We start from the raw sequence: 15,144 nt of genomic DNA on the forward strand, positions 1-15,144 counted from the left end.
CCATCTCGAACACAGTCTATCGCAACAAAAACCGCCGTGCATGGCTTCAGCTAAGCAGAGCAAGAAGCTGCGGATCCTGCTCTTTCCATTCTTCGCCACCAGCCACATCGGCCCCTTCACCAACCTCGCCTTCCACCTCGCCGCGGCCAGGCCGGACGTCGTCGAGGCCACCATGGCCGTCACCCCGGCGAACGCCTCGGTCGTCCAGTCGGTCCTAGCTCCGCGTGGCCTCAGTCGTTCCATGGTTGAGGTAGCGACCTACCCGTTCCCTGTCGTGGACGGCCTCCCTCCGGGAGTTGAGAACCTCTCCACGGTCACGGCCGCGGACGCGTGGCGCATCGATGCCGCTGCCATGAATGAGATGCTGATGAGGCCAGGACAAGAGAGTCTCATCAGGGAGCGCTCGCCAGACGTCCTCATCACTGACATACACTTTTTCTGGAACGTCGATTTCGCTGCTGACCTCGGCGTGCCATGCATCACATTCCACGCCATAGGGAGCTTCCCAGTACTGGCCATGTTGCACCTTATGCTCGCCGGCGTCCACGACGCCACTGACGGGGTGGTAACTGTTCCTGGGTTTCCGAGCCCCGATATACGGGTCCCTATTACCGAGCTGCCGGAGTTTTTGAGGAACCAGCAAATAATTGACGGCGCCACAAACGACCGGTTTAAATCGGCGCCGAACAGATGCCTCGGACTTGCTGTGAACACTTTCTTTGATTTGGAGCACGGTTACTGCGAGATGTACGTGCACGACGGCTATGTGAAGCGTGCCTACTTCGTCGGGCCTCTCTCGCTGCCGTTACCACAGGCCACGGCCAGCACGGGCAGCTCACAGTGTATCGATTGGCTGGACACGAAGCCAGCCCAGTCCGTGGTGTTCTTGTGCTTCGGCAGCTTGGCTCACGTCTCGGAGGCTCAGCTCCGCGAGCTGGCTCTTGGTCTAGAAGCCTCCGGAAAGCCGTTCCTCTGGGTGGTCAGGTCTCGTGCATGGGCACCGCCGGAGGGGTGGGAGGAGCGTGTTGGGGACAGGGGGATGGTCGTCGCCGGTTGGGCCCCACAAACGGCAATACTTGCACATCCAGCGGTAGGGGTGTTTGTGACGCATTGCGGGTGGAACTCAATCCTGGAGACGATAGTGGCTGGTGTGCCGGTGCTGACATGGCCAATGGTGTTCGAGCAGTTCATCACCGAGAGGTTCGCGACAGAAGTGCTAGAGATCGGGGAGCGGCTCTCGCCGGATGGTGCCGGGGTGCGGAGCACGAGGTATGAAGAGAACGAGCTGATCCCTGCGGTGGCTGTGGCACGAGCGGTGGCTAGGTTCATGGAGCCCCAAGGGGCAGGGGACGCGGCGAGGAGCAGGGTAAAGGAGCTCTCTGCAAAGGCTCACGCGGCCATGGAAGAAGGCGGCTCTTCTCACCGCGATCTGCACCGCCTGATCGACGCTCTCATGGATGCAAGAGCGGCGGCTGCAGGGACCATACCTTAGAGCATCTTCAACCGGTTACTCATATTTGACCCCCTATTCCTCTTATTTAGAGACTCCTCATCCAGATTTCATCCCTTATTTCTCAACGCGTTCCAACCGACCCCTCATATTTGACCTCTATATTCGAATCACCTCTATTTTATTAATATTTGGTAACTCTCTCTCCTCTCTCTCCCCTCTCTCCCTCTCTCTCTCCCCTCTCTCCCAAATGAGGGGTTGGATGAGGAGTCCCTAGATGTAGGGGGTGAGGGATGAGATTTGAGGGTTTCTCAAATAAAGGGGATCGGATATAGGGTCGGTTGGAGACCGTTTTTTATCGTTTTTTCCTCAAATATAGGATAGGGGGTGAGAAGAGGGCTCGGTTGGAGATGCTCTTAGTCGCATCTACATCTGGTTCAGTGTTGCGCGTACTGTGCCCTTTGTATGTATCTACTTCACTGTTTGGCCAGGACTACTACAGCATTCCTGCTTATTTGTCAGGTATGTGTGCTTGTGTGGAAATACCAGTTGGTGACAAACGATGGTTTGAATAATAGCCACTAGCTTGTACAAAATAATTGAAAACGAAATATTACCTTTCGACATTCGTACTACGACCCTTTTGACTTTTGACCGGGAGGCTATCACTAGGATCTGTGACGGTATTTGGCTCATCTTCACATTCCTGTGCGTCCAGTGGACGTGCCGTCGGCGGCCTGCATCGTCGGAGCCGTGCCGTGACAACAGTCGACGGCACCTAGCACGGTGAGATGAACACCTTGCGTAGCGTCAATAATTGAGAGATCAATAGCTCAGAAATCAGCAGGAATCGGTCTGATTCTTTATCAGCCTCCTTATATTCGTTGCTGCAACTTGCAAGGGAAGCGTGCAGATTATTTAACGTGAGATGTCACCTCGCAGCATATGCAATAAGTGTTACCTAAACATCCATGTCTAATTTTTTTAATCGGACACTCTTAATCTGAGTTGAATTTTAACACCCATATCAAATTTTAAATTATATTTCGTATGTCCAAATTATCTTCACCAAATCAGACATTTGAATCTGAGTTAGATTTTAATACCTATATGTCAACACAGTATGCAACAAGCGTCCTTACCATTCTTCTTGACCATGTCCACCTATGAACAAAATTTCCATTCCACACTTCAAGGATTTTTTTAGGTACACCTAAACAATTTGGACCGTCCATCCTAAGTAAAGATTTAAAAAAGTGACATATTATATTTAAGAGGTAATAGGTCACCATGAACATTACATGTGTCCCAGGCTCCTAGCCTTTTCAAGTTTGGAAATTTAGAGTAAAAGGAAATAATGTATTTGGAATGCAAACTTTTTACGAAAAAAGTATTTTGGTATTTTTGATGATTGGCCATGTTACCGTGTGTATCACTTCTAACGAATTCTATACATGCTAATGTACCTAGCTACGGGTCATGCACGTGAAAAAATGTACATATTGGATCAATCAAGCTGATGACAAGTACCTGCGTCAACGTTTGATTGTACTGATCAACAAATATTTTATTGGACATGCATATACCTGATCGAGGAATGCATGACATATAAGCAAAGTTCTGTCTCCCATCTTAAGAGAAGAAAAGGATGTGCTCTCTATGTTTACGTGTGGCTCTCATTGCATCCTAGCTACCTCTTATTCACATGGAACATAAATATAATATAACTTTTGTAGCATGGATCGTATCATGTTTATAAATTTGACATATTTGTATCAAGGAACAAAAATCTAATTTGACACATACAAAAATTAAATTACTCATGTCCTACGGAAACTGACATGCTCATACATGGATGGACAGTTTCTCAAAAAATTTCACATAATTTTCATATATAAGCGCCTCGTATTCAAGAAAGGAACCTGATCCCTTACATAGTGTCGGCAATAAGCAATATATTTTGATGAATTTTCTACTTCAAATTTGTTTATTAAATACTATGGCAAAAGCAAGCAATAATGTTGTGGCACCTTTCTGGTTGCATACTACTATTTCCATCTATGAGATTAATTTACTATGGAAATTAAGAGGAGAGCTGGCACCAAGATCAAGGAGTTAACTTTTCTGGCCACTTCTAGTGCCAGTGTCTTAGACATTAAATAGCCTTCCATATAGGATAAAAGATGATGTGGCAAGTGATTAAAGAAAAAGAGAGAAGAAGCTAGTATCTTTCATAAGAAACAAACTGAGCACAAAATCCAACATAAAGAAATAACTAAGAAATGTATTGGAGCTTGAGCACACAATTCAAGAGGTAAGACATAAGCAAAATAATGTATTGAGGTGAATGTAATTTCTACAAGTAATATCTATATTTATTGATCGATCCTACTAATAGACACTAAGCATTATGAGGGTTTATATTTACACTAATATCTAAATGATAGAAGACTAAAATATTGCTTGCATTTGGCCTTAACAATTTCCTATCGCAACCTGATGAGAGAACCGGCTACTATAGGTAATTTATAATGACATTTTAATTACACCGTTTAATTAAGAAAAAATAAACGATCTAGATTTATCTATTTCTCTTACCTCTAGAGGTACAGAGTGTACTTAAAAGAGCCCGCACTTCAAAGCTCCATTTTCCAGCAAGAGCCCGCACTTCAAAGCTCCATTTTCCAGCAAGTAACCGCTGCCGACCAAACTGCAGATCCCCACGGTTTCTCAAGATTTTGTGCCGAGGCAGCGAGACTGAAAACTAGTGTGCGTGCTACCACCACTGCAACCGTTTCAGCCGGTTGGCGTGACGGAAGAAACTCAGGTGATGGGAGCACTAATCAAAGCCAGCTGATCTCACATTCAAGTCCTCTCAAAAACGAATTTCAATTCATGTAGGTGAGGTTAGGATTAATCACTGATTCGCCTTTCTTCCGGTCACGTTGGACACCAGCCCCCTGAGGAACCTGGCTGACTTGGTCACCGGTGAGTTGGTGGCCATGAGGTTGCACAGCATCGTCTCCACCTCCCCGATCGTCGGCCGCCGCTTCAGCCGCGACACGACCTTGAACTCCTGCCCCTCCGGTGTGTTGTCATTGCCCTCCACCATGAGCACCTAGCTCTCCCCGCCGAACCTCCTGCCCTGGACGCACCGGAGCAGCATGCCCTTCTTCTTGCTCAGCAGCCCCCTCACCTCCAGCCCAGTGAAGGAGTACACCACGTTGAAGGACCCCACGAAGCCCCTCGCGCCGGTGTCGAATCCATCGCCCTCCTCCTCGTTGGGTTGAACAGGAGCTGTGGCAGTCACTGAAAGCATGTGACTAGAAGCTGCTACATTTTTGTTGGTCATGTGCAATATCCAGGCTCCAGTATGACATTTTTTTTCAGAACTGGACCTATTTTAACGGAGGTGTGCGACGCCAGGGCTTCGGGGCTCGGCCACTCCCTTGTGACTTTGCCAATCGGGCTCCATGCCCGTTTGCTAGTATGGCATTTTTCCCGCTGCTCAGGACCCAGCAGGAGTACTCCAGTTTGATTGACTGGACTACTACTTCACTTGGGTGCCAGAATGAGAGGGTTCTGATTTCTGAACTTCTGGTAAACAACTGCAGTTCATCCTGCCTTCGTCCAGGATCTGGAAATGCAAGCAGTGAACTACCACTCGAATGCAGATTTTGGTAGAGGAGATAAGCTGCAAAGCCGGCAGTACTCACTGTCTGAGCCTCAACGTCAGGTAATTCGCAAATCATAAGCTGTAGCAGTCGAGCTCAATGCAGTTTGTTCATTGTGCCAAGAATATCCCGACAAATTCCTTCAATGAATGTGACAGTGCGCCAAAATTTTAAGATCAGATACAAGCATATCGATTCTTAAAGTTATTCCCGAATGCAATGTAAATAGAGAGCAATCCAGCAATACTGCAGTTGTAGTTTTTTAGCCATGCTGGTGGCTTTTAACTCTCAATTCAAATGAAAAGGAATGTAGATTTCAGTTAAAGAACAGTTGCAGGGATCCTAAGGCATGGTGACAACAGGCGATGCTTCTTGTATTGGCAATGTCCCTGAAAAATCAATTTCCTGCTGCTCCCTTCTGCATTCTGTGAGGCATTGCAGGAAGATGCAGCTACAAATCACACAAATTATAACTTAGATGAATTGTTCAAAACAATTGCAGATTTCAGACTATAGTATACATAGTCACTTTCTTTCTGTGCAACCTTTCTTTGCTACAGGTATTCAGGTTAATCAATCTGAAGTTGCCATGCAGTCTGTGAACCTTAATGCATAATATCAATATTACTTCTGTTGGGTGTCTTCAGAATCATTCATCACTGATATCAACATTATCTGCTTCCATTTGTCCCTAAAAGTTTTAACATCAACATATAATTTGATTCCCCCTGTGCCGGCTCAAATTCATTAACAGGAGTGTTAATCCCATACTATGGTTGGTAATTAGTATAGTTGGTACAGAGCTACTGCTACTATGTCACCAATGGGTTGTCTTCTGATTCAGCTTGACCAACTTAAGTGAACCCAAAGCGACCATCTTATATTAAGGAACCAAAAGCAAGGACAGATGAACTCCAAAAGGCCAAAAGCAAACACAGAAATTGATCCATTGGTTTGTGAATATCAATCTTTTAGCACTAGCCAGATTGCATATTCCTAACTCAAGGAGCAAATCGTTTCATCACCATGTCGTTAGTGCTTGCAATTGATTGCAAAGCTATTCAAGTCTAGATTCAATGTTTCATGTCTTTCAGGCTTTCCTAAACACCCAGATGCCTATCCTTCCAAACCACGAAACTGCCTGCATAAGCTAACATACCTGTAGGATTTTCTATGCCCAGCTCTAAATAATATGACACCACAAATAGTCCCAACAACTTCCAATGAGAAACTCCCATAATGATTCTAAGGCACTAACTCATTGAACATGTATCTTGCAAATTTTCTCAATCATGCTGTAACTCACCCATAAGTTTCAGACTTTCAGTGCTGTTACCACACCCCAAAAGTAATACAATCTACTTAGATACACTAATTTCATATTTCTACTTGGTGTTCGCCTGAATTGGCTAATTAGTTTATCTGAAGAAACAGCAAACCCACCAATCAAACTATTAATTAGCACGCCAAGCAAGCAAGCACACATGACCATCCATTACGACTGAAATCTAATCAACAAATCCATCAACAATATCTCAAGTTTTATATTTCAAGGAACGCCTAGGTTGCAGTACACTCCTTTGTACCTATAAAATCAGGTAAGGCCGGCATGGGTGCTCTCTCCTCCTCCCGTTCAGAACACGATGCGGAACTGCGGCGCGCCCTCGCCGGCGGCCGGCACCAGTTCCCAGCGGCACGGCTCGAGCTCGTCGGAGACGGGACAGTAGCCCGCGAGCGTCACGGCAGCACCGGACTCCGCCGCGGACCCGAACTCGAAGACCGTCGCGTCCAGCGCCTGCCGCCGCCGCCGCACCTCCACCGCCCCGTGCGCCGCTACCGCCTCGGCCCCCTCAGCCGCCGCGGGCTGCTGGTCCCGCGGCTCCGTCGAGCCGCCGCCGCCGCGTCGCCCTCCCCTCCACCACGAGAAGAGCCCCATCTGTAGACGTGGGAAACGAGATTGGATTAGGGTTTCGCGTTTGGGAGTCACGACAGGTTTCGGGCCCGTTTAGTCCAGTTTCACGGGCCGGGCCGTAGAAAAGCTCGATTCATTTGGTCCGGAAACCGCTGGTCCAGAAATCGAAAAGGAAAGGATAATGATGATGCTATATTTTAACCTTCTATTATTTTGTTCAGATGACGGCTATAAGTTATTAGATACTTAATAGCTTACAAATATTTTTAACCCTAACGTTACCCCTCTCTCATGATATCAGCTCTACTTTTTCATATGTCCCTATCTGTTTCTAACAATATTCTCATCATCGTAATTACCCGACTCTATTACACCGTCTTCACTTGCCCCTGTCCTGTCATCATCCATTGACCATCCTCCGCTGCTCACTACCAGTGGTGTCCCCGCCACTTGCCACTTCATCTTGTGTCCACCTCTTTCATCGGGCTATTCTGCCACTCGCTAAGAAGATGTCACTATCAACCTGAAATCCTAACCCCATTCGCTAACTCATAGTGACTTCTAAATTTTAGACATCTGGAGGTGCGAAAAAGAAAAAGGCGGGAATCACATCGATCGCACGACCAGCCAGCTCCAAACGGAATCGCTCCTCCCATCCTCTGCTTTCCCCGAAGGGCAGCTCCGCCACCGCCTCTAACCACCTCCCCCTATAAACCATCACCCTCCTCTAGCGCCGTGTCCCCTCGTACGTCAACGCTCAGCAGCGATGCCGGGGCGGCGGGCGATCGAGGTCCGGCTGCAGCCGGGCGGGGACGGCGCGGCGCCCAAGTGGCGCATGTCGCTGCTGGAGAACACGTTCGGCGCGTTCCTGCAGCAGGGCGCCGGCGCCGACGCCGCAGCGAGGGCGGTGTTCGCGGAGGGGTCCCTCTTCAGCCCGTTCCTGCTCGGCAATTTCTTCGACCCTGCCGACGCGTTCCCGCTGTGGGAGTTAGAGCCGGAGGTGCTGCTCGCAGCGCTCCGCCGCGGCGCCGCGAGGACCACCGTCGACTGGGCTGAGACCGATTCCGAGTACTACCTCAGAGCTGACATACCAGGTACACACAGCTCGATCTCTGCCAAATTTGTTCCTCAAATCCATGCTTTTGCCCATAGTTTTAGCACACTGTTCGGTAACAAGCATACAAGATCCTCGTGCAAACTTCCAATCGGTTTCAGAGAACTGTTCAGTAACAAACACGATCCCTGTGTAAACTTCAGATTACAACCTGAGATGAGGATGTTTCGATTTAGCAGCTGCAGGTTAGAGCTTTAGAACTTGTCGGCACAGATTCCCTGTGATTGCCACGCCTGGTCTTGCCTCTGCCTTCCACCTAGCTAGTGCATTACTGCAATGTGATAGAACAAATCATCTAAAAAAAAGGAGGTGATAAAACAAATTGCAATGTTAGTGTGCCATCCATCCACACATCAGAATTCAGATGCCACACAACTTCCTCTAGGAATCCAGAGCCTGTAGACTATGCAAATTTCCAGACAAATCTTTTGCAAGTAGTAGTAGGCTAGTAGCTAGACTACGAAAGCAACAAGAAGTCATGTGTGTAGCCTCTTTCCCCACTAGCTTTTCTCTGATTTATCACTATAGTAACACAACCCTGCTTTTCTCTAGAAATATTCGTTGCGTTTCCGTGTGTCATACCGTGTGCAAGACGATTGCCAAACCAAGAAACCAACCTGATCGCTTGCGTTATTCTAAGCCAAAAGATTTCACTCTCTTCATTCAGGTGGAAGGAATTGCGACGTGGAGGTGAGCGGGGACGCCATGAAGGTGATCGATATCAGCGGGCTGTGGCGGGCGCCTCCGGCGGACGGCTGGGACTGGCGCATCGGCCGGTGGTGGGAGCACGGCTTCGTCCGGCGGGTGGAGCTGCCGGAGGACGCGGAGTGGAGGAAAGTGGAGGCCTACTTTGACGACGGCGAGGGATCGCTGGAGATAAAGGTTCCCAAGAACGGTGATGCCCACCAAGCCACTGCCTGAGAATCGGAACCTCGCCGCCCAATTGGAGGAGAGCATTGAGCGAACCTTTATTCTTCGAACAGTCGACAGAAACGGAAAAGACGGCATAACCTTGATAAAAATTTGCAAGATATGGAGACGAAAAAGGAGCAAAGATCATTGCATATTACGATGCATGTCCCAGAACGATGTATGTAATATTTCAAAAGGACGATAAGACTATTGTCTATTTTTTAATTGAATAAAAAAATTGGATCAATTTATAAGAGAAATCAGGTTGAAAAACTTCACAACTACGTGATTTTAAATAAAAACGATACATAACCCCGAGATGGCAATAGATATCAACTCTACAGACAACGTTTGCACCAAAAGTACAAAAGCGATAACATATACGATCAATCCAACTCAGCTCTCGCGCGCTAACCAACCAAACAACTGTTACTTTCACAACTCGACCAGTGGAGTCCTGCTCCCACGCCACACCTATCTGTCACACAAATCGGCAACACATCGCTTCAGAGAAGTACGCATTAAACCAAAACTCTATCGTGAAGCGCCAAACTAAATAAAGAGTCACTAAAAAGTAAGAACGTAGGAGTGAACCTACAAAAGAAACCAGCAAAAATGACCCCAAACAACTCAACTGACACCCACAACACATGGCACAACCAACATACAACTGTGCTCAACCTAACTCAATTCATGCACCAAACCAACATCATGAGCAATAAGCCGACGGAGCCCTGCTTCCACGCTAGCAGTAGGTTGGTTGGTGGAGCCTTGCTCCCACATCGAACAAAACCCCCAGATAGTCAACGGGCACGTCACTTCAGAAGAGTGCGCATCAGACAATAATTAGTATTGGGAACACTAAATGAACTGTAAAAGTTGTCGCACCGAGCGAAGGCGTAGGGGCCAACCTACAAAAGATGCCAGAGGCACCGATGACGTGGTACACCTCAAACAAAAGAACCAATGTCGCCAATGAGTGTAGGAGGACTTCCAACGTCAACTCTGTCATCGCCCGATCGAAAACCGGGGTAAGGTTTTCACCCAGAGATGCCCCTAGGGCATGAGAGGCGCTATAATACCGCCTCTAGGGATGAAATAGCGCCTGCGGATGTCATCAACATTGGTACCAGTAGATTACCAGCTTGAGCTTTCGCTCATGACTCCCCCACCCCCAAACACCTGCACTGAAGGGAGGGGAGGAGCCCAATCGGGGGGGGGGGGTGGGGTGCAGACAGAGGGGCCTCGACCGAGAAACTGAGGCCCACGGACCCAGCGGAGCGAGGCAAGCACGATTTGTGCCGCAAGAGGGCACCCCAACCGCGCTCACCTGATGGCCAGTGACGCCACCAACGGTGAGGCTCGCGTCGAGGAGGGCAACGCACGTGTTGGGCCGCTCCACCCAGAGCAGGAGAGCGGACCACTGGGGCCCGCGTCCAAGTAGACCTGACCGGTGAGTGTGATCTCCATCCTGTGAAGTGAAGCCCTCACGATGTGCAACGCCGGTGCTTGCCAGGGCCTCTTGCCCTCACCAGAGTTCAACCAAGCACTTGTGCCGCACCCGCAAGCGCGGCGAGGCCCCGAGGCAGTAGTAGCAGCAGATCTGGTTCCAGGGAGCAGATACGACAGGATCCCGACGAAGAGGAGTAGATCCGGTGCATCAAGCCAGCCCACCACACACGCAACACCATGTCACTGCCACACCGCCGTACGGCCACCACCGCACGAGCCAAGATGAGAGGAGGGAAAGGGAAAGGAGGGAGAGGCTGTGACACCCCAGCTTCGGGAGCAGTCGCTAGCCACCGTCGCTGCCGTTCCTCATCGACGGTGGCCGGATCTAACTGAGTTTTGGAGGAGCCATGCGGTGGGAGAAAATGCCCACCGAGTCGCCAGACGCGGGTGACGCGGGTCAATCAGAAGCCCAGGAAGTCAGGAGAATTAGCAGTGTCAACTGTTAAATTGGCTAATTAGCAGTGTCACTGTCGGTTTGGTCATCGTTCAAATCAGGCATCGAGACCATAACACATGATTTCCGGATACATGAATATAAATACACAGGTCGCGGCTTTCGAAAAGCCGATGCGTATTCTCCCATTTCTGTCACCCCTGACCCTTTATCTCCATTAGGCACATAAGCATCGGAGTTCTGACGGAAGCTGGGCGCTTTCGGTTCGTCGGGATATTCTTCAGAGAAGTTATTGGCCAAGCATCTTTCATTGATCCATCGATCAAGATTTGTAATTTGTTCGGCAAAAAAACTTTGTAATTTGTTGCAGAACAAACATGTTTCGGTGATTCTCTTATCCTACTTGACTACGGTTTCGGTGACTAACCTTGACCAACAACTGACAAGGAGGGTATGTCCCATTTGAGTACACGTGGCTCACATCACCGGAGCTAAAATTTCATGTCCTTTTGCTCTCTCCCCAACCAATCGTTCGTCAAAATCAAAGGCAAAAAGACAGGGATACGACAAGAAAGGGAAACGAACATACCCCAATTATGCTTCAATCAGGCTCAGAGTGACAATAACAATAACTTCTTCAGAGACCGGAGATGCCCGTACGAGTGGATTTTACTTGCTTTAGAATTGGCCTACTTGCTTGTTTGGTTCTAGGAACGACCGCCTCTGGTATAGAAAATGGGGTACAGAGAATGACAAATAGATGTAAGTTTATTCAGAGCTTTCGTGGTGTGTTCTGACGGCCAAAGAGTCCGGGCGGCTATGGGGGGCGGCTATGGCTGCTCCGCCGTCGCCTTCTCACCGGCGTTGATTAATCTAAGTTTAACAATGGTGGAACTGCAGTTAACAACATAATTCATGTCATGATAGCTTCTGTAAGCTGAACTGTTTGAACAAAAAGGTTAGTTGGAAGAATGCTGCCTGAAGTCTGAACTCTTTAATCTCCAAAAAGAAAAAGTCTGAACTCTGAACTTGATATTTCATGAATCAGCTTCTATTAGCTGCTTTGATACTAAGGCTGTGTTTGTTTCTGCTTCTGAAACTGCTTCTGCTACTGGCAGAAGCCAGAAGCCAGAAGCCAGAACAAACGAGGTTCTGGAGAAGTGGCTTCTGGAGAAGCCAGAAGCCTGTTTCTGAGGAAAATGAACTAAAGCTGAGAAGCTCGCTGAGATGTGCTTCTCTGAGAAGCTATGTACTGAGAAGCCAAAAATTTATTGCAGAAGCCAACAACCTATTTCCAAAAGCAGCTTTTCAGAAAAGCTAAAAGCACTGCTTTTCAGAGAAGCTCAAAAGCAGAAGCTCAAACAAACACGGCCTAAGAGTCTGTTTGTTTGAGTTTCTACTTTTGGTTTTTTTGAAAAGTTGTGCTTTTGGTTTTTCTGAAAAACTGTTTTTGAAAATAGGTTGTTGGCTTCTACAATAAATTTTTGGCTTCTCAGCATATAACTTCTCAGAAAAGCCACTCTCAGCGAGCTTCTCAGCTTCTAGTTCATTTTCCTCAGAAGCAGCTTCTGGCTTCTCAGAAACCACTTCTCAGCAAACCCATTTGCTCTGACGACAAAAACCCAGAAGCCAGAAGCAGCTGGAAACAAACAGGCCCTAAGTGTTTTCAGTGTGTTTTCTAGCTCGATGGAGGAGTAGTCCGTAGCAATCTAGTCAAGAAGAATTTGAGGCCTACTTAATATACCATATTATATAGTAGTCCAAAGTTCGTAGTATAACCAGAGTTCAGACACAATCAGACAAGGGCGTTAAGAAAGATAATTGCATTGTCTTTTCTCCATGGAAAGAGTCCAAATTGCTACCCAATTTTCTCCCCCATGGAGATGAAGAGGGGATCTTTCGCATAGCTCCTATAAATAGGCCAAGTCATTCCGACAAGCAAACCAAAACTACCTACAAGCACCTCAACCCTGCTAATTTACACACTCAGCTTGCAGTTGCATGCAACCAAACAAAGTGTTGGTGCAAGTAGCAGCTCAATCATTCTAGGGATTGCTTGTTTCCACACCTCCTCACAACTTGAGCTGAAATAATCCGCATCCGCCCAATGCGAGGCCGACAAGTGTCGTGATCTAGCCATCCCTAGCTATTTTGGCTTGGCTCTGCTGGATCATCGGCATCCAAAATTCTGTAGCACGTTGGCACGTCCGTACGAGGAGGCGGAGCATGGAGCAGGAGCTGAGGCGCGGCGGCGGCCTTAGGGAGCACAGCTCCGTCTGCTTCTCCGGCGCGCTCATCGACGGCCCGCGCATCCAGCAGCTGCTCCTCCACTGCGCCGCCGCGCTCGAGTCCAACGACGTGACGCTGGCGCAGCAGGCCATGTGGGTGCTCAACAACATCGCCTCCTCGCAGGGGGACCCCAACCAGCGGCTCACGTCGTGGCTGCTCCGCGCGCTGGTCGCGCGCGCGCGCCGGCTGTGCGGCCCCGCCGGCACCCAGGTGGCCGCCGTGAGGCTGCCCTCGAGCGGGGCGCCGCGGGAGCGGGCCATGTCGGTCACAGAGCTCGCCGAGTACGTCGACCTCACGCCGTGGCATCGGTTCGGCTTCACGGCCTCCAACAGCGCCATCCTCCGGGCGGTGGCGGGCAGGGACGCCGTGCACGTCGTCGATCTCAGCGTCACGCACTGCATGCAGTGGCCGACGCTTATCGACATGCTGTCCAAGCGTCCCGGGGGGCCGCCGGCGCTCCGCATCACCGTGCCATCCGCCCGCCCCTCCATGTCCCCCCTGCTCGGCGTGTCGGACGAGGAGCTCGGCCTCCGGCTGGGCAACTTCGCGAAGTCGAAAGGCGTGCAGCTAGAGTTCAACGTCGTCAAGGGCACGACTCCAAAGAAGCAAACACTGTGTCAAGACCCGGCGTCCGTCCTGTCCGACCCGCCATCGCTGGGGCTACGGGACGGCGAGGCGCTCGTCGTCAACTGCCAGAGCTGGCTACGTCACGTGGCCCCGGGCTCGAGGGATGCCTTTCTCAGCACCGTCCGGGCGCTGAATCCGTGCCTGGTCACCGTGACCGACGAGGACGCCGACCTGGACTCGCCGAGCCTCGCGTCCCGCATCGCCGGCTGCTTTAACTTCCACTGGATCCTGTTCGACGCGCTGGACACGTCCGCGCCCAGGGACAGCCCGCGGCGGCTGGAGCACGAGGCGGCCGTGGGCCGGAAGATCGAGGGCGTCGTCGGGGCCGACGCCGACGCCGACGGCGCGGAGCTGTCCGAGTCCGGCGCGAGGCTCGCCGAGAGGATGCGTAGGAACGGGTTCTCCGGCGTCGGGTTCGACGAGGAGGAGGCGGCCGAGGTGAGGCGCCTGCTGAGCGAGCACGCGACCGGGTGGGGCGTGAAGCTGGAGGAGGACATGCTGGTGCTCACCTGGAAGGGGCATGGCGCCGTGTATACGAGCGCCTGGGCGCCCACCTAAGTTTAGTCACCTCCATTAGCGATCAAAACTACAGCAAGGATGCACGACGCCATGGCAAGGAAGTAGGTTAGAATGCTGATTATCTCAAGAAGGATCAAATTAAAGTAAACGGATGTAACATAGAAACAGTCTTCAGAAGTTTAGCCATTTTCGTTCGTCCATGATCATGGTGAAAGAACCGACCAGCACTCGGGAGAAATGAAGATCTCATGTAGCACGTACTACGGACTTTTGAATAAGCATCTCGTTTCACAAAAGAGTAATCCTTTGCGTGTCATCTACCGTGAAAAAGTTTGGAACTTGGCTTCGTGCTATTATTAAACAACAGAAAGCCCAAATATTGGTTGCGGCGGCAGCGTTTTGTTAGTCACTATAGATATACATGAATGATATTGTCTTTAATAAGAGAAAAAAATTATCTTTTACAGGTTATCTATACTTATATTAGCTCCATATGTGGTCTATATTATAGCGACAATAACATCAAGATATGATGAATTGGTGACAGTTGTGTGTACGCACCTGGAGAGGTTGGTCAGAAAGTTCTTCACCCGATTTAGGTGTGAGTCTAGCCTCCAGATTGAGGCCCCTCCACTTTAGTCTTGGCATTGTTTTTTACCATGATTCATGTTTTCTTTTTTCGCTTGTTCTTTTTTGTTTTTCTTTGGCTATGTGCATTTGGTATGTAGAGGTTGAGAGTAG

The 15,144-nt window shown here is 49.4% G+C and overlaps 4 protein-coding genes and 1 pseudogene across 4 annotated transcripts; 3 read left to right on the plus strand and 2 right to left on the minus strand.

The window, feature by feature from the left end:
• On the plus strand, window positions 1–1,492 carry LOC133928148 (UDP-glycosyltransferase 73C4-like). Its single transcript, XM_062374405.1, has one exon. The coding sequence runs from the start codon at window positions 41–43 to the stop codon at window positions 1,490–1,492; it is 1,452 nt and encodes a 483-aa protein (XP_062230389.1). The 5' UTR covers window positions 1–40.
• Window positions 1,493–3,736: 2,244 nt separating this feature from the next.
• Window positions 3,737–5,323, minus strand: LOC133929161 (uncharacterized; annotated as a pseudogene).
• Window positions 5,324–5,456: 133 nt separating this feature from the next.
• On the minus strand, window positions 5,457–7,118 carry LOC133929162 (uncharacterized). The gene is made up of 2 exons (XM_062375805.1): window positions 6,711–7,118; window positions 5,457–5,575 (listed from the first exon to the last, which is right to left on the minus strand). Exon 1 carries the CDS (start codon window positions 7,058–7,060, stop codon window positions 6,758–6,760), a length of 303 nt encoding a protein of 100 aa, XP_062231789.1. The 5' UTR covers window positions 7,061–7,118; the 3' UTR covers window positions 5,457–5,575; window positions 6,711–6,757.
• A 514-nt stretch (window positions 7,119–7,632) lies between these two features.
• Window positions 7,633–9,272, plus strand: LOC133929163 (22.3 kDa class VI heat shock protein-like). The gene is made up of 2 exons (XM_062375807.1): window positions 7,633–8,130; window positions 8,818–9,272. Exons 1-2 carry the CDS (start codon window positions 7,803–7,805, stop codon window positions 9,069–9,071), a joined length of 582 nt encoding a protein of 193 aa, XP_062231791.1. The 5' UTR covers window positions 7,633–7,802; the 3' UTR covers window positions 9,072–9,272.
• Window positions 9,273–12,850: 3,578 nt separating this feature from the next.
• Window positions 12,851–14,808, plus strand: LOC133929852 (scarecrow-like protein 32). Its single transcript, XM_062376611.1, has one exon. It carries the CDS (start codon window positions 13,195–13,197, stop codon window positions 14,440–14,442), a length of 1,248 nt encoding a protein of 415 aa, XP_062232595.1. The 5' UTR covers window positions 12,851–13,194; the 3' UTR covers window positions 14,443–14,808.
• Window positions 14,809–15,144: the final 336 nt, after the last annotated feature.

This window comes from Phragmites australis, chromosome 9, assembly GCF_958298935.1.
Source record: "Phragmites australis chromosome 9, lpPhrAust1.1, whole genome shotgun sequence".
NCBI lineage: Eukaryota > Viridiplantae > Streptophyta > Magnoliopsida > Poales > Poaceae > Phragmites > Phragmites australis.